The sequence below is a fragment of the Cavia porcellus genome, unplaced genomic scaffold (assembly GCF_034190915.1).
Source record: "Cavia porcellus strain 051 isolate PalLab524CR breed Dunkin Hartley unplaced genomic scaffold, mCavPor4.1 scaffold_6, whole genome shotgun sequence".
Taxonomy (NCBI): Eukaryota; Metazoa; Chordata; class Mammalia; order Rodentia; family Caviidae; genus Cavia; species Cavia porcellus.
The window spans coordinates 47,550,596-47,574,961 of NW_026947489.1; the positions used below are offsets into that span (position 1 = coordinate 47,550,596).

A 24,366-nucleotide genomic window follows, 5' to 3' on the forward strand; every position below is an offset into this window, starting at 1 on the left:
TCAATATTTCAACCAAAAAGATGTGATGCCTACCAGGGAGATAATTCAAAGAGCAACCTAAATTTGCTCCATTCTCCACTGCTTAGAAAAGTTAATGTCTATTACAATCTGTTAAGTCTTTCAATTAGATATGTATTCATTGCCTGTAACACGCCAAGCTCTGCACTGAGTTTGAAGAATAAAGTGAAGGTTTTGGTAGTTACTGTTGTTTCTGTGTTTAGTTTAAAAACATAATCCAATCTTACAGTAAAGATTTTACTCTAAGAAAACTGACTCTGGTCTCAATTAGGAAAGCATGTTTTCCTCAGGAAAACAGGAGCTGGAGACATTCTCTGCTTCCCTAGTGCTGTGCTGAACTAGCAGAGTGCCCTGCAGGGAAGGAGGAGAGGAGAACTAGACACTCAATCCGAGACCCAGTTCTGTAAGGAGGGAGAGGCAGTGACCAACATTTAGTTACGGAGAGTCACGGGCCTGCCTATACACAGAAGTATTGGCAACCAAAATAATGTTTCCCATAGAAGTGTTTTCAAGGTGAAAATTATTTCTAAGACAGGATTGCCTGGTTTTTGAAAGAAATGATGGACTTAACAGAAAGACTTTACAGAAAGATAAATGTGGGCATTCATAGGTACAAATCCTGTTCATTAACTATCTGAATCTAGAAACCAGATTATGCATCTAAACAAAGTATATCTACATGGGCTCGGCACAACATCCAGAAATACAACTATTGCAAATTGAAAGAAATTACAGTTTTGTTTGTTTGTAAGCATAGCAGTTGTTAACTATCTTGAGGAAAAAACTTACACTGCCTATCACAGTATTTTTCAAAGTGTGGTTCCCAGACCACACAATAGCATCAGTTAGAATTCGTTAAAATGTAAATTCTCAGACCTGTCCCAGATCTACTGAATCCTAGGGGTGATAAGGGTGAAACAATCTGGTTTCACCAGCTCTTTAGATGACCCTGATGCTCACTGAGGTCTGAGAACCAAAAACCCCGCCAAAGTGACAGCTGGAATTGAAGGCCACTGCACGTATCTGTACTGGTTTGCTGACTCAGGGAGTTAACCAATTCTGTCCTTTACTTCTACTGGGCACACAGTCACATATTAGAATAGTATTCCATTTATAAATTACCTCTTTACTTCTTTCTTGTAGTCCATTAAATCAATTTTTAAACAAATTATGCAAGAAGTTATACATATTATGAATTTCAATTCCAAATGGAACAACAAAATATTTGTTATAAAGGAGAACACTAGAAAGAGGATTTAAGGGATAAACACTGCTAACTTATTCCAGGCAATTCTGGTGGTTGTAGGCATTCATTCATTTATTCAAGTACATAATCATTATTACATATACCAGTCAAGGGAAAAAAACAGAGCCTTGGGAATAGCCTGTGAACTGTGCAGCCAACTGAGGCAGCCCAAATCAGAAGAACACAGCTGTCAAAAACCATTGGCCCTGAGAATCTACTTTGCATCTATTCATATCTCATCCTGACATAGTGTTATACATTTCAGATTTATGGCACATGCCCAGAACAGACTGATAGTTCCTCAAGATGTTAAACATAGTTAAAGCTTGCAATGCAGCAATTCTACCACTAGATAGATACACACTCAAGAGAAATTAAAACAGGCCTTCACACAGAAAATGTGTATACAAACATCCAAGGTAGCACTGTTCAGAACAGCCTCCAACTGATGGATGAGTAAACAAAACAGGACACTTACAGGGGACCACTGCTGGACCATAAAAAGAGGAAACACTTGTATGTGCTACAGCATGGATGGGCCTAGAAAACACTATATCGAGTGAAAGAAGTTGGACACAAAAGGCCACATATATCAGGTGTCCAGAACAGGTTAGCCTACAGCGACAGAAAACACAGAGGCTTAGGAAAGGGGAACATGGGGGTAACTACTGAAGGGCATGTTTCCTTCCTGAGAGGATGAAAATGTTCTAGTCAGGTAGTGGTGATGGTTGTATAACTTTACCAGTCTACTGAAAACCACTGAACTGTATGCTTTAAAAGGTGAAATATTATAATATGTGAACTTTATTTCAGCGAAAATTAAAATGATGGCAAACAACATAAAACAATGCCAAGAGAAGTCCTAACTGTAAGAGAAGCCCTCTAAGGGATTAAAAAAAAAAAAAAAAAAAAAAAAACCCTCAAGATCAGAGTTATTTCTTAAGCAATGCCATAAATCTACTTCACAAACATTTTAGAGCCACAGATTCTAATTACAAGCTAACTCCACGTGAATGAAAATCAACCATGGGTAGAGAGGGGTGGGCTTAAAACCTTACCTGTAGGAACAAATAAGGTATGTCCCTGCTTTACCACACATTTGTAGCATTTATCCACTTTATCTCCAAAGAATACCTCACTCTGGGTCACAGATGAACTCCAAGATTCATAGAGTGCCAAATTTTCATTTGTTGGCTTTATCAAGTAAAAAATCTTCTCGCCCTAAAAGGAAGTAACCATACTATCTTTGAAAAACCGAAAGCCATCCTTTCAACGGCGGACACTGATAATATTTTCCAATATAATGATGTATATTAAACAATTAGCAAAATGTTTTAGGTTCAAAAAGACCTTCCCATTTTTGATCAATAGCTAATTCCTTTCAACAGCATTTTCACAGATGCTAAACTCTTCTCCTCCCCCAATTGACAAGAAGCCAGTAATTTAAGTCAGACAAATCACTGCCAGATAGCAAGGTAGAAAACCACAAACACCTCCCTGACGACCTCTCATGTTAAAAGGCCTGGTCACAGCACAGAGTCATCTCTCTCTCTCTCCCAAGATCTATATCCCACAATGACTCTTTCTAAAAACTCGCAAATAAACATCCTTTAGAGAATCAAGTCTTTTCATCTTCCAGGTGAAAAGCAACAGGAGAGTCAAGGACTCAGTGTCCAGTGCAGCCCAGATGCGATGAGACACTGGACCAGCACTCTCTGACAGAATTTCTGTGGTGGGGGACCTTTCTCATCTGCACTACCTGGCACAGCAGTCACTAGCCAATGCGGCTGAGCACTTGAAATGTCACCAGCGAAATGGGGAACTGAATTTTTCAAATTATACTGCATTTCAATTATTTAAATTTAGCCACACATGGCTAATAGGTACAATTCTGGATAAAGCAAAGTGAATATAAACTACAAATAATTAACATTTTTATGGGCACTTAGGACTTAGCCACCTAGTTCTCTTACTCTATCCTTAAAGCCAGAAGCAATTATTACTATCATTTTGTTCCTTCTTAGGTATTTGGTCCAGGAATTAATGGATAATCAACTAGAGGGATGGAGAAAGAAAAAGATATAAGGTTAACGGAAACCAATTTAAAAGATGAAGACAAAAAGGAATCTAAATATAAAGAACTCATGAAGACTCAATATGTACCAGTTCCCCACATATCACAAGTACATACTATTAAAAATTTTTTAAAAAACAAACAGCTCAAGCCTATCACTTGTGATTTTTAGGAAATCATAACTATTAAGGCCAAAGTAATAGATTCTACCCAAAAAGTAGGAAAATTTCTCCCTCACTAAATGTCACTTGTAACAAATGAATACTACTTGAAAAATATAACTGTATATTTTTGTGATTAAAAGAACAAAGGAACACCCTAATCTTACCCAGAGGACGTGGTACCAGACTGATGTTCCACCGAAGTCAATGTGGAAATCTGTGTAGCTGTCTTGAACACCCATTAAGCAGTATTTTTGAACAAATGGTTTGGGAAAGACTGAATCGTCTGGCCAATAGTTTTCCACCCAGGAAAGCTTTCTTGCTATATCAGGGACTTCCACCAATTCAGACATTCTTTCAAAAGAAAACAGACACACATATGCACACTCACATAATGAAAATTAAAATTTCTTTAAACTGCTTCTCCCATGTCAACCTAAACCACGTAAGTAACCAGAACTCAAGGTTAACAATAACACTTAAAGTTTAAAGCATACCTTATTTCCAAATATTCTCTAAGTGTACTGAAGAAAATTTGTAACACTGCTACCAGTGGACAACTTCAGAAGTCAGTACCTTACTAAAATAAATATATCATTGAGCTACATTTAGTTACAATGTTCAAAATGTTAAAGCAAAATATCCAGAACTACTCACTTTGTGTCTGAAAATTCAAGGCTGATCACATTTAACACTTTTGGTCTGTCAGGATTCGTGAAGTATTTAACATAATTGTGAAGGGTCATTTTGCTGTCTGCCTGTCTTGCCACATCAATAACATCTATCACTTTGTCACCACCTATAGAGAAAAAAAGTCTTATTACTGGGCTTACAAGTTCTATCAATATGTGCCCCAAACAAAAATATTTGAAACACTGTATTTTCTTCATATGATAATTAAATTGACCATAAAACTACACAGCCAAGATAAATTCTTCTGTTTTTACTTTTTTTTTTTTTTTTTTTTTGGTCTTTTTGAGACACAGTGTCACCAAGTAGTTCAGTCTGGCCTTGAACTCACTTTGTAGCCAAAGCTGGCCTCAAACTCGCAGCAATTCTCCTGCCTCAGACTCCAGAGGGCTGGGATTATAGGCATGTACCTCCCCCCACCAGCCTATATTTTTTCTTTTTAAATTCAATTGGATATTTTGAAAATAAAAGATAGTTCTCAAGGGAAAAAAAGCAGTAAAACAGAGCTACAGAATTAACAGTATAAGGGCTAGGGATTTAGCTCAGTGACATAAGTAGCCTGCCTTGCAAACATGGTAGCGAGTTCGATCTCAGGTTCTGGGGGAGGGGGGGCTTAAAAAAAAATTAACAGTATTAAAAAGTACATGGTTGCAAAGTTTTCTTTTCTTTTTTCTTTTAATCGGTACCGGGGATCAAACTCATGACTACCTGCTTGCAAGGCAGGTGCTTATGCCGCTGAGCTAAACCCCCAGCCCCGGTTGCAAAGTTTTCAATGCATCAATGATTTCTTGCATGCAGCCCAAATGACAAAAAATATATATATTGGGATGTGAAAATTTTCTGACACTTTCTAGGTTTTAATTTCCTTATGCATAAAATGAGAGGATTAGTTTTTCCTCCTAACTTCTATAATATCTAAGATTCTAATTCTACCATTTTTTGTAAACAGATCACTCATTGAGGAATGGGTAGGCCAGCTGGCCAGGGTGACTTGCTTTCCTGGTAGTACTTTTTCCTTTCACATTCTCCCTCAGTATAAAGTGCTGGGGATGTAACTCAGCAGTAGAATACATGCCTAGCATGTGAAAGACCTGGACTCAATCCCCCGTACCACAAAAAGGAAAAGAGAAAGATGGAAGGGAGAAAGAACAGGGAAGAGGGACTAGTGGTACAGAGGCAAAAGAACCAGTTCGTACTAGTGCCTAACTAAATGTCCAAATTCTGAATTGTGATTAATTCAGTTTGCCTATAAAACCGTAAGCCGACAAGCATCACAATGCCTCTCTAGAGAGCTTACTAAATTTTACAATGAACTTCAAGATATGGTGGAATTCAAAGTATGGTAATACTTAACCAATCTGAAATAGAAAACAAATAAATGTCGTCTTCTGATGTAACTTCATACAAGTTAATAGCAGTATCTCATATATTTCTTATTTTTGGGATTTAATAGTTCTGTTATGATATATGCTTCTATACTATATTACATAATTTGCCAATATATAATCTAATTTCCTTATATTTGTTTAAGTTTAATCACTATTTTATCTTGTGTTTATTACAAATTCATATGTAGAATTTGAACTTTTGTGAAGTTTTTTTTACTGTGTTGTATTTTTTGTAATGTTTACAATTTCCAATGCAGTGTTCATTGTTGATACATAATTACGAGATTTTTGTAAATTAGTAATTTGTAAAATTATTACAATGTTTCTATCCTGCATTTTTGTAATGTTTACAATTTCCAATTTAGTATTCATTGTTGATACATAATTATATGACAGATTTCTGTAAATAATAATTTACAGAACAAAATATACAAAATCTGTATAAAAATAATTTGTAAAAAGATTTTTTCTGCTGGTATTTTAACGTTTACCACATTATATACAAGTGAAGACATTTTGATTGTTCTATCTTAATCTCAATGTGTACTACTTTTTCTTTCTTGTGTTTTCTCTACATCCATTAATATGATTTGTCTTTTTTCTATCGATTTTTAATGTAATGGATGACATTAGTCAATAATGTTTTTACATATTATTAATCATTTCGTTATAGCCCATAATCTGAATGACTATTGAACAATGAAAAATTTTGTGCAGTGATTTTCGTTTCTATGTTGCTGTTATTTTTCTTTTTCTAAAGTTGAGATCTTTATTCTTTTCTAACACATTTATAGTTTTTAAATTCTTTTGAAGCACTGCCATTTCAAGGACCTTGAAATGATAATAAAATGTACCTTCCTTTTTATACTTTACTTAATTGGACCTTTTATTTGGAAGAGATTTCATGTAAAACTTTGTGATGTAATCTCCAATTTTTAGGCATATATCAAGTATTTTATGTTCTTGATTTCTACTTTTGTTTCACCATTATGTGAGTGCTTACATGATTTCCATTCCTTGGGATATGTTTAATTCTTCATTTTGAACATGAGTCTATGTAGACAAATATTCCATGAGATTTTGAGAAGAGTACATAACTCTACATTTATTGGATAATTGTACAATTTTGATGAATCCACTTAAGGCATGATGTTGATTCTGACAGTTTCATTACACAATTTCTGCCTTCTTCACTCAATAGAGATGTTTTAAAACCTTGAGAAATATTGTAGATCTATGATTTTTCCTTCAGTTTTATGGTTTTGTCTCAAGCAACTTTGTGGTTTTTTAGTAGAATATGTAGTAAGGATTGTTAGTTCTTCTTATAAAATTTGTTTATAAAATTATTTGATCACTGTAATTCCTATTTACTTTGAGATCCAAATTAAAAACTGTCAAATTTTTTTTAAAAAGTTCTGTTACTAGTATTTAATTGGAGAAGCCTGCAGTACTAAAAAGTTGTCAAGCACTTTGAACGTTTTGTTCTAACTTTACACAAGCCATTTATTTTATAAAGTTTATCCATACAAACAGGTTTAGGTTAAACCTCAGGCTCACTTCCAGATTTAATCACAAATTTAGCTCATTGTGAAGTCAGGACATTTAATTGGGTTTCCATAGCAAAATAATTATCAATGATAAAAAATTATCAATGGAAATTGTCAACCTTATCATGTCTTTTTTTGGGGGGGACTGGGAACTGAACTCAGGACCTCATGTCTGCCAGGAAGGCACTATGCCACTGAGATACGTTCTGGCACCTGAAAACTGTCAACTGTCAACTGTTCAATAAAGGGATAAGTTCTTTGATATTCCATGCTGAGGACATAATGTAATGGATGTTCAATTTTGAGAAAAGATATATTTGGAATCTAATCTTCAAATAATATGTTTTTTAAAAGTTGAAAAACAAATGGCATCTACATACAGTGAACTTTGTCATCACTGCAAGAATAAATGAAATGACTGAAAATGTCAATAATTTGGCAATCAGTAAAGGACTTTTCCCCCTTATTCCTCCCCCCCCATTTCTTAATTATTTTCTAGGCCTCAAAATTACAGATTAAGTATACATGTCGTTAAATGGCAAAAGTCAACAAGTCATTAATATAAAAACAAGTAGAATAGAATCTCCTTTTCTTGCAGCCTTCTCTCTAGGCAATAGGCACAAAGCAGTGCAAAAGGCTTGTCAATACAGTGGGCTCCAGGAACTCTGTGTCAAGCTTCCACAAATGCCTAGAATCAGCCCCGCTCTCCGATGCTTCTTGGCTCTGCAGTGCTCCTCAGTAAGTAAGAGTCTTCCTTAAGCAAATACAGTTTTACATTCAGTGACACCAACACCAGCATAGGATAAGCCCAAACAAATCAGGATGGCCAAACACTGATTTTTCTTATATAGGAGGACTGCTGAGGAAAGCAGTTTTCAACAACACTGCGTCTCACCTTCGCTGACCCAGGACACAGAACTAAACTGACATTTCTTCATCCAGTTATAATATTTAACACATACTTACTTTTACCATATTTCCCTGAGAACTTAAAAAGAGTCAAGTTCGTACCTACGTAACGTTCCACATCCATCACAGAGAAAGCAGGAGAAGGAAGCCGGAGTCCTAGGTCATCTAATTTAGGGACCATGATAGGGGCATCAAATCCATGTTTCTCCAAGTATCTTTGTGTCAGCTGGCTGCCATGCATCTTCACAATGATCTCATCGGCACTAAAATATAAGACTAAGATGTCATTTTTGTTGGTAAGTTCAGTTTAAAAACAGTAACTGTGATAGTACATTCATACTGCATAATTAGCTACATCACTTCTCACCTAACATATCTAATTCTCCTCTTAATAACATTTTGCAAAGCCTTTTTGCCATTCTAAAGTATATTCATAAATAATATAGCCTTTAATTCAATAGATAGTAATTGAAAATATAAAATATTCTAAGCATTAAAAAAAGAGAAAGCAACAAACTGGTTTAGAGCAATATGTATTTCCATATGTAAAATTTCCAGATAAATTACACTCAAAGACATAATAAAATAGTAAGATGTTTAACATTAGTGGTAGTGAAGGGCTGAATTTAAAAGAAGTAAGGGGGGCTGAGCATTTAGCTCAGTGGCATAAGCACCTGCCTTGCAAGCAGGCAGTTGTGAGTTCGATTCCCGGTACCGATAAAAAGGAAAAAAATAAAATAAAATAAAATAAAAAAAATAAAAGAAGTAAGAAAACTAGAAGCCACTCAATAAAACTGTGTAGAAAATGAGAAGAGCAACTAGGCAGGTTGTATATTACAATAGAAACTAGTGTTAGGGTAAGTAAAATGCAGACCAGGTTTTACCTGACTATCAAGTTCTATCCAAACACTTATCAAGCATTTTAAAGTCTAACAGAACACAGAACAATGAATTGTGCTGCCTAGAGGAAGGTAACTACTGGCCCTGGTCCCTTACCCATTGAGAAAAGTGTCCCTCATGGCCTCATTGAGGACTATGAATTTAAGTGATTTGTTGCAAACAGTACTAGTAAGACTTTAATACTAGGTAGATACTTCATCAACTAAAAATATTTGGACCTCAGATTCCCTTCCCTGATATAGATATTACACTTCAGTGTGACTTGTCTCATTACTGTCCTCCACCACAAATCCAAAGAAATTCAGCATGCAGCCTCTATGTTTTTGTTATATTCAGGGGTTGTGAGGAGAATAGTTAGAATCAGGACATGGACTTCATAATATTATTTTATGATAATCACCCAGAGTTAACACAAGAAAATGCAGGAAATCTATCTACAACACCAAAGACATAGAATATTTAGCCAAGGGCCTGAATCCCATAGCAATGTCCCGCATGAGTCCAAGTGAAGACCCAGAGCTCATGGCAATGCCTCCCTAAGTCCAACTGGAGGTCCAGAGTCCAAAAGAAGGACTCACGCCAGTCTCTTTTACAGATCTATAAAGGCCCAAAGGTCAACGGTGGAAGCCAGAAAGTCTATGCCAGACAGGGTAAAGGAGCTGTGCTAATAGGTTGAGGGGTCTACACTGGAGGCGAGAAGTCACACTCAAAACAAAGACCAGAGCTGTTCTGAAAAGTACCACAACCATCCTCAGCAACATGGAGGTCCTGAGCTCCTCCAACAATAAGCACAGTCTACATGCCAGGAAGCCAGCATGATGAGTTCATCCTGGAGTTTATGCCACACATGTCTTTCCCTCCAGAGCCAGGCAGCAATGTGCTCAATGTGAGGACCAGAGCTTCTCCAGGAGAACCAATGGCTCAAACAGCAACACGCTGGAGAACCCACAATGCCTCAGCGCCTCAACATCTCTCTCCTCTATTTATGCTGGCAACTTTTCTCAGGTGGAACATTTACACTCAGTACCATGGTGATTTAATTCCGCTGGCATTAAGTTGACCACCAGTGTTTAATCCTTAACAGTATTTAAAATTATGTGCACAACTTGCCTTAACAGTTGAAACATAGCAGTTTCCATTTATATAAGCAGATCCTGGCCGTTTGATGCCACCTGCAGACTATGTGGTCAGGACAAAACAGAAGAAAAGGGGAATGCTGGTCTTCTGCATTACCAGGCCCTGATTCTCCTGCTGTCTCAGTAAGGCAGAGGCACAAAGGCCTCAGTAACTGACACAGCCTTCTCCCAGATAGTCCTTATGGTGAGGAGGATGCTAGGGATGGAACCCAAGGCCTTCGCGCTAAGCTACATCCTGGGCCCTTCTATTTTTCTTATTTTGAGGCAGGGTGTTACTACGTCACTCAGTTGTCCAAGTTGGACTCAAACTTGAGATCCTCCCACCTCCGCCTCTCAAGGTGCTGCCATTACAGATGTGGGTCCCCACAAACATCCAGCTTAGACAGTCTTGTAAATGGGTGGATTAGGTCTTCTTTATCTAACTCATCTATTGAACCCGAGTTGTACTACCTTTTACTTTACAAATAAGCATCCAAACTTCTCTCCTTCCCTTGCTCTCTGAGGATTAAATAATTCCTTAAACTCCAATCTAAGAGAGAATTTATCATCTTCACTCTTAGCTCAAATGTTGATAGTATTTAACTTCCTCTGTTGATCAAAATATAGATGCAAGCCTTTAAAATATAGCAACATTATTTGAAAAAGAATTGGAGAAAATTAAATATATACAAGGAGACAGTAAACCAAGTAAGGTTTTTATTGCATGTTACACAACAGTGCAAAAGTGAGGAGTGACCCCCTGATTGACATGTTTTGAAATTTTATTTTAGTTTTTTTCTTCTTTTTTTTTTTTTTCTTTTTCTCCTTGACATAAAATGGATTTGGAAAAATAAAAAATTAAAAATTAAAAAAAGTGGAGTGTGTGTATTCCATATGTAATACGGAATGATATCTAAAGTAAAAATGGCAAATTGTACAACACTATGCATAACATAATTTCATTTTATTTTAAAAGGTATATGCATACATACATTCATATATTCACACATAAAAGTGTTAAAATAAGAGAGATGCAAGCAAATCTACCCACTTTAATACACTTCTGTGTCATTATATCAAGCATGTGTAATTTAGTACTTACTGTTATTCTACTATGGCTTTACATGATCCAAACGCTTATGGAGTTACACAAAATAAATTCAAGGCCTTTAATTAATGATAATTACAGTTTAGATATTTTCTCATTTGTGTTCACTTAGGCAGAAAAGCCACAAGAATTACTAGGTCAAAGCTTTTACTACTATTTTTGTGGGGGCTCACAAATCTATTTGAAAAAAGTAAAAGCCAGGGCTTCTCTCACTGAGAAAAGGGTGCTCACATAGGTCACCACACTGGACACACTGTTTTAGGGCAGTCACAAACCTGCCTCAGGCCCACAAACAGACCCAGACTACAAGCTCCATGCCACTTAAGCACTGTCCAAAAGCGGGAAAGCAAGCAAACACTTCTCTAACTTCCAAACGAATCCTGTGCAAACATTATGTTTATTCTGTATGTTTTCTGTTTCTCTGCAGACCTAAGGGAGCCAACATGTATGCTCAGCAGTATGTTTCTGTGTAAGTATGAAGAGGCAGGGGGAGGAAAACGGGCAGGGTTTTTTTTTGTTTTGTTTTGTTTTTTTGTCATTTCAAGATCTCAAAAAATTCCATAATAGACCACAAGTGATACTGTGGTTTAAATTTAAATTGTACTTCCACTCTTTATCAAGCATGGATATGATCTGGTATAAAAGCCTATTAAGCATTATCACTTTAAATAGATGACAGCCAGTGAGTAGGAAATAATCTAAATTAGCATTGACTGCTTTATAATGCATCTGACTTTCTTTGAGCCACAGACAACTGAAATATATTCTATTATTTTTAAAAATCAAAAAGCTCCACCTTACTGCCTTCAATAGTTAAGCAAAGATTGTAGGTACTTCTGGTAGACAGATAATGAAAACAATGGTCAGGGGAGAAGCAGCTCCAGAGAAGATGAGATGAAAGCAAAGAAGCAGTACTTGCTTATCAGAAAGAACTAAGCACTGGGAACGACTGCTTCACATCAGCATCTCACAAAGCTTTTGGACTATGAATCACAGGTAAGAAGTGTATTTTGGGGCTGGGAATATACCTCAGAGGCACAGTGCCTGCCTGGCAAGTGAGATGTCAAGTTGGATCCCCAGCACCAAAAAAAATAAAGTATATTTTTACATGGTGACCACGATGCACATACATACAGCAAATGTTCCGTGAAATGATATGTATTCCTTTTACCTGAAACGTAAGGTATTTTCTACTCCATTTCGATATAGAAAAAAAGCAAAATGCCAGTTGAAAACAAAAATGTGTTACAGCCTAAAGCTTGAAAATAACGCTCTAGATAATGTCATTTTATCAGCCAACTTAAATTGTTCAGTCACAGAGTTTCCATACCTTGGGAAGATTCGAGCACGTAACTCTTTGACGAAAGTCCTGGTTCCAGCTTGTACTGGTTTGGAACCATCATCAACTTCTGTGTAGTCATGCCTGTGCCAGTTCCTCCTCTTTTTCACTGTAGTTTTAAAAGGTTAAAAAAGAAAACATTCTTGGTAACTGGTGACATTACGTCATTTGTTCATTTGTGCTAGGGATGGAACCCCAGGCTTGCACCCACTAGGCAAGTATGCTATCTCTGAGCTACATTCCAAAAATTTTTATTTTTTGTTTTGAGACAGTCTCACTAGATTGCCTGGACTGACCAGAATCTTGTGATCCTCTTGCCTCAGCCTCCTGAGCAAAAGCCACGTTACCCAGCTCTTGACATGATATACTTTCTGATCAGTATATCTACATGTTCAGAAAAAACAACTGTAAGTACAATAAAAATGCTCAGTTTCAGGACAGATATAACCACCATACTCTGGTTTTTTGTTTTTCTTTTTTTGGTAGTACGGGGAATCAAACTCAAAACTCACAGTTGCCAGGAAGGCACTTATACCACTGAGCTAAATTCCCAGCCCATGTTTTTCTTTTTCTTTTTTTACCCTGTTGGGTTTTTTGTTTGTTTGTTTGTTTGTTTGTTTGTTTGTTTTTTGGTGCCAGGGATTGAACTCACAACCTCGCATTTGCCAAGCAGGCACTTATGCCACAGAGTTAAACCCCTGGCCACCCTGTTGGTTTTAACCGGAGATTCATAAGCTTTTTTTTTAAAGACACAGGGAAAAAAACCTCAAGTTTTTAATATATTTCCAGGTCACAAAAGTAAATTTCATTTAATTACTGTTGCAATTCTAGGTAATTCATTGTGTTTTTAAAACCTATTCTTTTTATTTCAAAATAATTTAAAAATTAAATAATTTAAATCAAGAAATGAATTTATAATACCTTTATTTATCCACCCCATGACATTACCAACTTATTTAAAACTGTGATTTTCATGAGAACACTAGATCATGATATGATCTAGATCATCCAAGTTTTTCTCTCAAACAGGGCCTTTTATCTCATATCAAAATCTACATTAAGGGCCAGGGATTTAGCTCAGCGGCATAAGCACTTGCCTGGCAAGCGCTAGGTCATGAGTTCAATCCCCGGTACCCAAAAAAAAAACCTACATTAAGCTGGGTGTGGTGGTGCATGCCTGTAATCCCAGCACTCAGGAGACTGAGGCAGGGCGATTGCTGCAAGTTCAGGTCAGCCTGAGCTACACAGAGACTTTAAGGCCAGCCTGGACTACGTAGGGATAGGGTGACCCTGTCTCAAACAACAACAAACAAACAAAACAACAAAAAAAGAAATCTACTTTAACATTGCAATTCCTTTCGCTTTTATGTAAAGACTTACTTCCAAAATAAGTACAGTATATTTATACTGACATGAAGAACAGCTTATTGTTCATAATTAAGTGAGACAGGTAGGGTGACAAAATAAAACTCATGAGTGACTCAAAGTAGGGGTCCTTGATCCCACAGCGTAGGAGGCTATGATCATGAGTAGTCACAACAACCAAACTTAGGAAATGCGCTGATTCCTGTTTCATTCAGTCACTTTCACTGCAGCCTTGGGCCAGTGAGTAACACCTCTGAGTCTGGATTTCTAGGTTTTGGTCTGGAACTAAAGTGGGTTGGGGACAGTGTCAATCTGCAAACTGTATGAGGTACCTGACAAAGACAGAAGTGCAAACAGTGGGACCTCAATCCCACTTCCACCTGAGTGCCACACACACAGCTCTTCTGTGTGGTATCTATGTGAGATTTTATTGCATAAGCTTGAAAATCACCCTTAAGCCTAAAATCCAATGATTTTGGATAATATACTAATGTTTGCAACTTACTCAGAAGTGCATAAAAAAAGCAGTAAAAATAAAACATAGAATTACATGGAGAGATAAGTGGTAGAGTAAGTTAACATAAAATGTTGAACAGCAAAACCTAGACAGTGACAGTTTATAGACACTGTAGAATTACTTCAGCTTATTCTGTATGTGTTAACATTTTCATAACAAAATGTTAGAAGGAAAACAACTCTGTGATTTCAAGATAGGATGATGGAGGGATGGACAGACAGATAAATTTATTTTTCAGAAAAGGTCTCTCTATGTATTTCAGGCTGGCCATAACCTCTGCAATCCTCCTGCCTCAGCCTTCTGAATGCAGGGATTAAATATATATGCATGCACCATCATGCCTGGATTTCAAGTTATTTTAAATCTTCACCATAATAAGATCATAATAATACAATTAATACTGGATCCTCATATGGGTAAGGAAGATCATACCAAATCAATAGCAGTGAAAATCAGGCTTATTCAAATCTAAGCCTTTAAAATATCATTCCCAAGTAACTTATTGCAGCCAGCTTTCCAATATGAAAGAGAATAAATCCATTTTAAAAAATAGCAGGAGAGAAATTTAGAATCATAGAAAAACTTTCTTTTAAAATTCCACCAAGGCAATTTTTACATGTTATTTTTTTCTCACGTAAAACTGCTCCTAGAATTCAAGGGCATTTCATTGCAGGCTTTTTCCCACTATACATAGGATAATTTCATTTTATTTTTAACTGGAATCCAATACTTATCCTACTTACCTTTCTAATCATGAGCATTTTATCCCTATCAAGTATTCAAAAGCAATTTAAAGATAGCCTAGAATGTTGAGATGTGGATGCACCATTTTACAACTGAGTTTTTGACAGCCAGGGATTTAGCACAGCAGAGTAAGCACCTGTCTGGCAGGCACGAGGTCCTGAGTTTGATCCCTGATACTTAAACAAATAAACAAACAAACGAGCAAGCAAGCAAGCAAGTATAACTGGGATTTTTAAAGCACTCAGCTCATCCTGAAACTCTGTTCAAACAATGCCATGATTAACATTCATATAGATTAATCTGTTTCCAAATGAATTCCTCAGTACAAATTTCTAGAAATGCCTAAAGATTATTATTTTTAGCGTATGTGCTACAGAAGTAGTTATTATTTTAAATACTTACTGCATACGGCAAAGGTGCATCCAGAAAAGGCGTAGTTCCTCCTGGGCAGGGACCTAGCTCAGGCCCTGCATTAACAAGGAGCAGCACTTTTTTAATTTTCACTTTTACTACTGGCTTTGGATTTGGCAGCTATACATACAAAATCCAGCTCTACCAAGTGGTTCCATAAAAGACGCATTAGATAATTCTTATATTGTATGTAGGTTATAAATATCAAAGGAGATAAGAAGGATCATACTTAGGTCAAGTATTACCCACCAAAGTCCCTGGCATATAATAAATTGCCAGTTATCACTTCCTTTAAATATGCTGATTTGTAAGAGTAACAACTGTCCTATTGGGCCAACATGATTAGAATAAAAAAGCAGTCACTGCAAAAGATGACTAAATTTTTTTTCTTAGTTTTTTGAGACAGGGTTTTGCTGTGCAATTCAGGCTGGTCTTAAATTCACTATATGTACTTCAGGCTGGTCTTGAACTCACAGCAATCCTCCTGCCTTAGCTTCCAGAGTGCTCTGATTGCAGGTATACACAAACACATTCATCTTGAATTTCTTAAGGGAAGGAGACTAGTGAAGGAATACTTTAGTAATGGTCACAAGGAAAGGAGAGTAAATATCATGCTACATTTCAAGTGCCTGAGGAACACATGGAATATGTATTTGAGTGCCATCAAATCCTATTCATGATTCCCAATCAAGGAGCCCAGCCCAGTAATTCACAACTGTAACCATAGCACTGAAGAAGGCTGAAGCAGGAGGATCACAAGTTCTAGTCCCACTTGGGCAATTTAGCAAGTCCCTTTCTCAAAATAAAAATATTAAAAGGGCTGGAATGTCACTCAGTGCAAAGGCCCCAAATTCAATCCCCAGTGCCACCAATAAGAAAAAAATCCCAATGGAGGATAAAGTTTAAATTCAGCACACTAGTGGGTATTTTACTGTTTAAATGGTATCTATAATGAGTCATGGGGAACTCTGAAAGGAAAAGGAAACATTGGCTAGCAAGTAAGGCTTAAAAAGAAAAGGAAAGGAATCAAAAGTGATTACCTGGACTGGATGATGAAGAGGGGTGGGAAAGTGAGCCTTACATCAGGACAAAACAGATCATTAAATCTTGGAGTCTTGGACCACTCAGAGTTAAATTTTTGCCTACGAGATAGCCAGTGCCTGATCTGCTCTTCAAGGAGAAACATCAGAAGGGTCACACAATAGGCCAGTCTCCCTTGGATGCACCACTATTTAAAACACAGTCTGCAGTTCATTAAGGACTATGTAATCAACTTAGTAAGTGTGACAAGACTTTTAAAAGATGAACTTATATAGGGGAAATAGAAAATAAAGTGCACCACATATAGTAGAATATATTTTTCTGCCTCTTAGTAACTTAGAATTTCATGAAGTTTAAATTTAAATTCGACTTTTTTTTTTTTGTACCGAGTATCAAACTCACGACCTCACACTCTGTAGGCAGACGCTTACACAGCTGAGCTAAATCTGCAGCTCGATTTGTTTTTAAAAATATTTAAATTCTAAACTAAAACTATTATAAATTTTAGTTCTGCTCCCTATTATTTACTTTCTCCAAGAATTACTTTTGGTCAATATTTCAAGTCAAACCACAGACTTCCGTGCTGCTCAAGAGTAAGATTCTTTAAAAATACTGATGATTCTACACTAGTCAAATTATACCTGTAACAATTCTACCAGCTGGTTAACCTCAATGTTTATACTTGAACTTACAAAACAGATAGCCTGTATTTCACAAGGAAATACTGTAGCATTCTTTCAGCTTAGATTTCTTGGAGAGGTTGGCAGAGAAGTTCCAAACAGAGAGGACCAGGCAGAACTCTGAGCCATATTTAAAATAACAACCAAGCCAGGTGTGGTGGCTCACGCCTGTAATCTCAGCACTGGGGAGGTTTGAGGCAGGAGGATTGTTGTGAGTTCAAGACCAGCCAAGGCTACAAAGTGAGCCCAATACCAGCCTGAATTACACAGTGAGACCCTGTCTCAAAAAGACAAAAAAAATTAAAAAAAACAACAACAACCAAATTTGGAAAATATGAGTAACAGCTTACCAATACCCTAATTTTCTCCTAAAAATATAATGCATGTGTACATTGTACACTGTCCCAAAATACTAAAAGATTTTGTTTATGAAGAGATAAAATCGGGACTGGAGATTTAGCTCAGCGGCATAAGCGCCTGCCTTGCAAGCAGGCAGTCATGAGTTCGATCCCCGGTACAGATAAAAATGAAAAAGACAAAAAAAAGAGATAAAATCAATCAAAAGTAAGTTTTCAGATCAGAAAAGTTTATCACACTTCTCAAAATGAAAAATTTAAATATACGTACTTAATGAGTTCTGTACTGACAATTTAAAGCGCTAGCATTTTTCCCTTATTCTTTTGACTTATTTAATAAGTTATTTACTAACTCAGACAGAAACTGCATTCTAAGTATTGGGTGAAATCTTCCTTACAGTTCTTGGTGGGTATTATTGCCAGAGTGTTATTAAGTATTATTATATCACGTTAAGTTCAAAATATCAATTTTAGGGGCTGTGGATTTAGCTCAGGGGCACAAGTGCCTGCCAGGCACGCATGAGGTCATGAGTTTGCTCCTTGGTACCAAAACAAAACAAAAAAATACCAATTTTTACTTAGGCCTCCAGTACTTACTCAAGGAAGAGCCATGTAGAAGTGCACAGTTGGGACAGTGATACAGGTCAATGTCAACAGCATGGTGTTCTTCTACTCCAACACAACTAAAATAGAGAAAAATAAAAGTCAATACATGAACAGTTTGACAATCTATCAAAAATACAAGGCTTGGTTGGAACTGAGCTGAGAATATACAAGAAACTCACCAGCAAATTCTTTATAGCACAGAAATATGCACAAAGACAAATTTCATTGTCTTTACACACTTATGTGGGACAGAATAAACCCAAATATATACTAAGTGAGTCACTCAGCAGAACTACAGACATCAGAAATAATGTAATTGGGCTGGGCATTTAGCTCAGCGGCATAAGCGCCTGCCCTGCAAGAGCACAGTCGTAAGTTCGATCCCCAGTACCAAAAAATAAAATAAAATAATAATAATAATAATGTAATTACAAGCCATAAAATAATTAACCATTATGCAAATGTCATTGTTATGGAATTAATGTCATAAGACATGAATCAAAAGTCATAATGAAAATCTGACACAACAACAAAAATACTACATAACCAATTTGTAGGATGCAGAATCTACAAACCGAAATGTGTATCTTTTTTTTTTTATATACTTTTTTTTCTTTTTTCTTTTTATCGGTACCGGGGATCGAACTCACGACTGCCTGCTTGCAAGGCTGAAATGTGTATCTTTAAATAAGTGTGGGGTTTTTTTTGGGGGGGGGGGGAGAATGAAATTACTGAGTTAAACATATTCTCAAAAAGTGACAAAAAAAATAAACCTTAGCCACAGAAGCAAAGAAAAGTAGAGATGTATAACACAGAAAACAAACAAGCAACAGAGTGTCAAAACCAAGAACTGATAATTTGAAGAGGCTCACAAACTTAAAAAATTCTAGCAAGATAAAAGAAGACATAACCAGTATCCAGAACGGAAAAAAAAAAAAAAAAACAGGATGAAACAACTGATTCTGCTCAACAAAGTATGGAAGAGGATATTATGAATAATTTATGCTGAGAAAACTCCAGGCCCAGATGACCTCACAAGCAAATGGTATATAATATTCAAAGAATAAATAACTTTAATATTATATAAAACTTGCCTAAGGTAGGAAAAAAGATTTATTCCCTAACCCATGACAGTATAACCTTGGAACCAACACTTGGAAAGGATGAGTCCAGGTCACTCTCACATAGCAGTAAAGATGCAAATATCAAGGGGGTCCCCTATCAGGAGTGCAAAGTGGCTTGTAACACTAAAGATTCTAATCATTGAAATGAACCACATTAATAAATTTCAAGGAAAAATGTGACCATTTAAAAAGATTTGGGGCAAGTATTTGATAAAAGTCAGTATTTACTTTGGTTAAAATGCAGACAAACAAAACTTCTTAGCAAACAAAGAGCAGATGATACTTTCAGAATCCAATAAAGTACACTTCTAAAAAATCCCATGCATGTCTGAAAGCAGTCACTTTCAGATTAAGAGCACAACAAAAATGCCTGTTATCACCACTTCTGATAAACACTGCACTAGAGGAACAAGCTGGTATAGTAAAATAAGAAAAAGCATTAAAAGGTATAGGGATTGAAAAAGAAAAAAGCTGCATTTACAAAGGCAGTAGTTACACAGGCAAAAAAAAAAAAAAAGTATCTAATGATTGTCAAAATCAATAAAAAAGATTAAGGCAGAAGATCACTGGAATTTTGAAGCCATCATAGGCTTCATAGTGAGTTCAAGGCCAATCTGAACTACGCAGTGAGACCCTGTCTCAAAAAAGCAACATCAAGAATGAATCAATAGGGACTGGGGATTTAGCTCAGCGGCATAAGTACCTGCTTTGCAAGCAGGCAGTTGTGAGTTCGATCCCTGGTACCGATAAAAAGGAAAAAGACCAAAAAAAAAGAATGAATCAATAAAAAGACTGCAATGAGTACACTTTTACCACACTAAAAAGTAATCACATTTCCATATACCAACATTATTTCCATCTAGCAACAATATAAAGCTTAAAAATGAAATAAAACAACATGTACAACTGCATTTTAAAAAATGAAATAGGTGGGCATGGTGGCATATGCATGTAATTCAGAAGGCTGAGGAGGCAGGACGAACCCAAGTTCAAGGCCATCCTGGACTCATACATAGCAAAATCCTGCCTCAAAAAACAAACAAAAAATCAAATTAGACTAGAATAAATTTAACAAAAACTATGCAAGCCCTCTTTAAGAAAATTATAGGGGCTGGGGATTTAGCTCAGCGGCTTAAGCGCCTGCCTTGCAAGCAGGCAGTCGTGAGTTCAATCCCTGGTACCGATAAAAATGAAAAAAGACAAAAAAAAAAAAAAAAAAAAAAAAAAAAGAAAAGAAAAGAAAATTATAGAACATTACTGGAATAGTTTGAAGAATATTTAAATAGAGGGAGAGAACTAAAACTGTATTTGTCCAATTGGAACTGAAAAATCATAAGATGAAAATATCATGGAATGTAAAATTCAATAATACAAAGTCATAAATTTTTCTCAAAGTGATTTATAGATTCAATGTAATTCCAATCAAAATCTGTGGAAACTGACAAGCCAATTCTAAAACTGATGTGGAAATGTGAAAGGCCCAGAATATGAAGGCAAGCAGGTATCCCCAGTGGGAGAAACCCTTTAGAAGGGATCAAGGGTTATTTTCAAACTACAGGAATCAAGGTAATTCATAACAGATGGCAGAGCCCACAAACAATCCCACATATATGCAGACACTTGTGTGTAATACTGGAAGTGCTGTCTGAAAAAAAACAAAAAAGAAAAAGAAAGGAAGGAAGAGATGGATCACACCAGCAAGACAGTGGTTTCCTTTTGGGATTCATGATCTGGAAAGAATGGATGAGTCTTGAAGCTTTGGTGACTGTTATTACAAGAGTTTATATTTTATAATTAATTCATTCATTAACTGTATATTTATGTCTTACATACTTCTCTATTGTTATTTCATAATTAAAATGTGTTAAGGGTAAACTCTTATCTATAACTGTAATGGTTGTATCAGCTTGAGAAGTTTACAAGCTTAACTAAATAACTCAGCACAGGCGGCCAGGGCCCTTACTTTGTAAAGGTCCTCAGCCTGTGCAAGAGGAGGGCACAGAGATGGTCTGAGTGCTACACTCACCCTAGGGCCTGTTGCCCACTTACAATACAAGGGAGGAAAAGAGGCTTGCTCCTCCACTAGATGTTGCTGTCTTCTGCCACCTTAAACTGTTACCCCTCACCATGCTACCATGCCCTGGAGCCAGCTGATTATGGAATGAAATCTCCACAAACTGTGAGTCAAATAAACCTTTCTTTCCTTAATTTTGGGCATCAAGTATTTTGCCTCAGTAATAGGAGAGAGAAAAGTAACTAAGACAATAATCATATAGAAAATTAACAAAACTCTTGGATTGTATTAATTCATTAACTACAATGACAAGTCAAGCACCATGAATTTCAATGATCTCCGTGTATCCCAAACAAGACTGTTCTTACTTGAGAACTCTTAACAAATTTGCTACCATGAGGCCTCAGAATTTGAAGACAGGGGAATATAGCTCAGCTGTACAAACCTTGCACTGCCTGGCAAGTGCAAGGTCTTGAGTCTGATTCCCAGTACCCCATAAATTAATAAATAAATAAATTTAAAGAAAAAAAGTCTGGGGATACAGCTCCAGAAGCACAGTGCCTGACTGGCAAGCACAAGGTTAGAAGTTTGATTCCCAGTACAAAAAAAAAAATCTGAAGACAGCTTGATGTGATCGAGTTCAAAAAGCCTAAACCAATCAGGTATGAAAAAAATAACATGACATTTCTATATGAATACTTAATGCATATAACTGTATCAAGAAATTACACTTTGCCTCTGGAGAGAACAAAAACATACTATATTTATCCACCTGGTACAGAAAAAAAGTGATTATGCTAATCCTAACTTTTTGAAGTTTGTGTGTGTGTTTGTCTGGAGTTGTGATGCTGGGGATGAAACCAGGGCCTCAGGCAGGCTAGGCACATGCTGTACCATTCAGTCACACTCTTACCCCGGCTACCTTATTTCGGTGACTCAAAGGAAAGGTTAAGAATTATCAGATGGGATGGGACTGGGGATTTAGCTCAGCAGCATAAACACCTGCCTTTTAAGCAGGCGGTCGTGAGTTCGTGAGTTCAATCCCCCATATAGATTTTTAAAAAAAATTTTTTTTTTATCAGATGGGAGATCCACACTTCCTAATTTTAAAACTTACTTAACAAAGCTACAGTAACCAAGACTGGCATAAAGAAGAAACAATGGAGATCAATGAAATAGAAGTGCAAGTCCAGAAATAAAGCCTTACATTTATGGCCTATAGATTCAGTGGAAAAAGAAATCTTCAACAAATGGTACCAAGACACTGCAAAGAAACTCATTTGGATGTCTACACAGCAGAAACACATTTGCTAAAACTACACAATTACTAAAATAAAGCATACGAGTAAATCTTCATGGCCCTGAATCAGGATACAGTTTCGAGGCAAAAAATCAATAACAACAACAACAAAAACCCACATAAAGCACAAAAGAGATAAACTGGACTTCACACCATAGTCTGAAGACTTGCTTTCTCAGCTTACTTTGGTGTGAGATAATCAGCTGAGTAGGAAAGAAGTTGAGAGGTGAGAGGAAAGAAGGCACGGAGAATCTGGAGAATGAAAGCCCAAGAAACTCAGTATCCTGCTGGGCACTGTTGAGAGTCCACCTAGGGTTTGTGGCCACAAACTGCAAACTATTTCTGCACCATAACATGATTTACTTCAGTACAAGACCAGGGTGGGAGGTAGGGCCCACCCAGATTTGGGGTTTTTATAGGTAAAAGTCAGAAAGAGTTGAGGATATTTTAGAGAGTTAATATAATGACAGTTCATGAAATTTAAGCTGGACTAAAGAGACACGAAGACAGAAGAACACAGTGAGAAAATGGTCTCACTGTGGTCCTAGACTGATTCAGTGGAAGGCCTCGAGCAAGTAATCTGTAAGGAGCAGAGACTACACTCAGAGTAGAATGCTTAGAATTTGATGTATCTGAGGCAGTTTCATCTCCCACAGAGATAAAGTCCAAATGTGAAAACAGGGGGCAGCTAAGATGGGGCGAATAGAAAGATCACCAGACAGATGAGAAGACGTGTAAGAGCTCAAAACCAGACTTCATTTACAAAGTTAGTCAGTACTCAGTGCTACTGCCCTCCCACCAGAACAGAAATTCAAGGCCTGACATCCATTGGGTGCTTCTGGAAGCTCATGATTTGTCTTCTTCTCAGACTCTGTCCTGCCCTTGACTCCCACCCACATTCCTCACTGTTACCATGCAATGGTGACACCAGAGGAGACACACGTTAGATGTGCCTTGAAAGACCTATAGCAGCTCTTAGAGTAAACTCACGGGTGGATATCTAAGATACATAAATAAGGACAATTCCCTCCAGGCCTCAGAAACAGAGAAGGTAAGGAACATTCAAGACAGAACATTGGCCATACTAGCAAACAAGCCCAGTCTGAGAACCAGTGCCCGAGAGGGCCACCACTAGACTGGGAACAGCTAGACCCAACCCTCTCCTTGAGTCAACACCATTCAAGGGCTGGGGGGAGTGAGAACAATGGTCACACCAGCAAACAAGCCCAGTCTGGAAACCAGCACCACACATGGGCTGCTGGACTGAGAATGGCCAGACCCCACCCCTTCTAGCGTGCAAGCTTGCAAACAAGAATTACCACCTCCCACTACCACCACCACCATAAGGAACGGGCTTATCCAGGGAAATACGGGCTGTGATGACAGCTATGGAGGTGACATGCAGTTGGATACTGTGATGTTTGGTGTTTCACTAACATTGCAGGTCTAGGGCCAGTGGTCTGACCATAGGTTCAGAGGATAGCGGTATGCAATGTGCCATAGAGGGGGCATCTCCTGCTGAAGGCTGTAGCCATTGTTGATTCTGTAAGGGCTTGTTTTGAGATGCTGTATCATTCTCATCGTTTTTTTGGGTTGCATTTTATTCTCTCTTGTTTTGATTATGTTAAAGCCAATGGTAGAAGCAAGTATTTCAAAGATAGCAAGATATATTATGGTGGCAATTTTGGATTTACTATTGGCTTGTTTTGAAAC

At 37.0% G+C, this 24,366-nt stretch overlaps 1 protein-coding gene across 1 annotated transcript in view; it reads right to left on the reverse strand.

Moving 5' to 3' along the window:
* The window catches only part of Kdm7a (lysine demethylase 7A), an 87,206-nt gene that overhangs the window by 32,582 nt on the left and 30,258 nt on the right, over nucleotides 1–24,366 (reverse strand). Inside the window, exons 2-7 of the mRNA XM_063249595.1 lie at nucleotides 18,207–18,292; nucleotides 12,487–12,604; nucleotides 8,136–8,296; nucleotides 4,157–4,298; nucleotides 3,667–3,853; nucleotides 2,323–2,485 (exon numbers count right to left, since the gene is read on the reverse strand). Coding sequence (XP_063105665.1) covers nucleotides 2,323–2,485; nucleotides 3,667–3,853; nucleotides 4,157–4,298; nucleotides 8,136–8,296; nucleotides 12,487–12,604; nucleotides 18,207–18,292 — 857 coding nt within the window. The remainder of the gene's footprint in view (nucleotides 1–2,322; nucleotides 2,486–3,666; nucleotides 3,854–4,156; nucleotides 4,299–8,135; nucleotides 8,297–12,486; nucleotides 12,605–18,206; nucleotides 18,293–24,366) is intronic.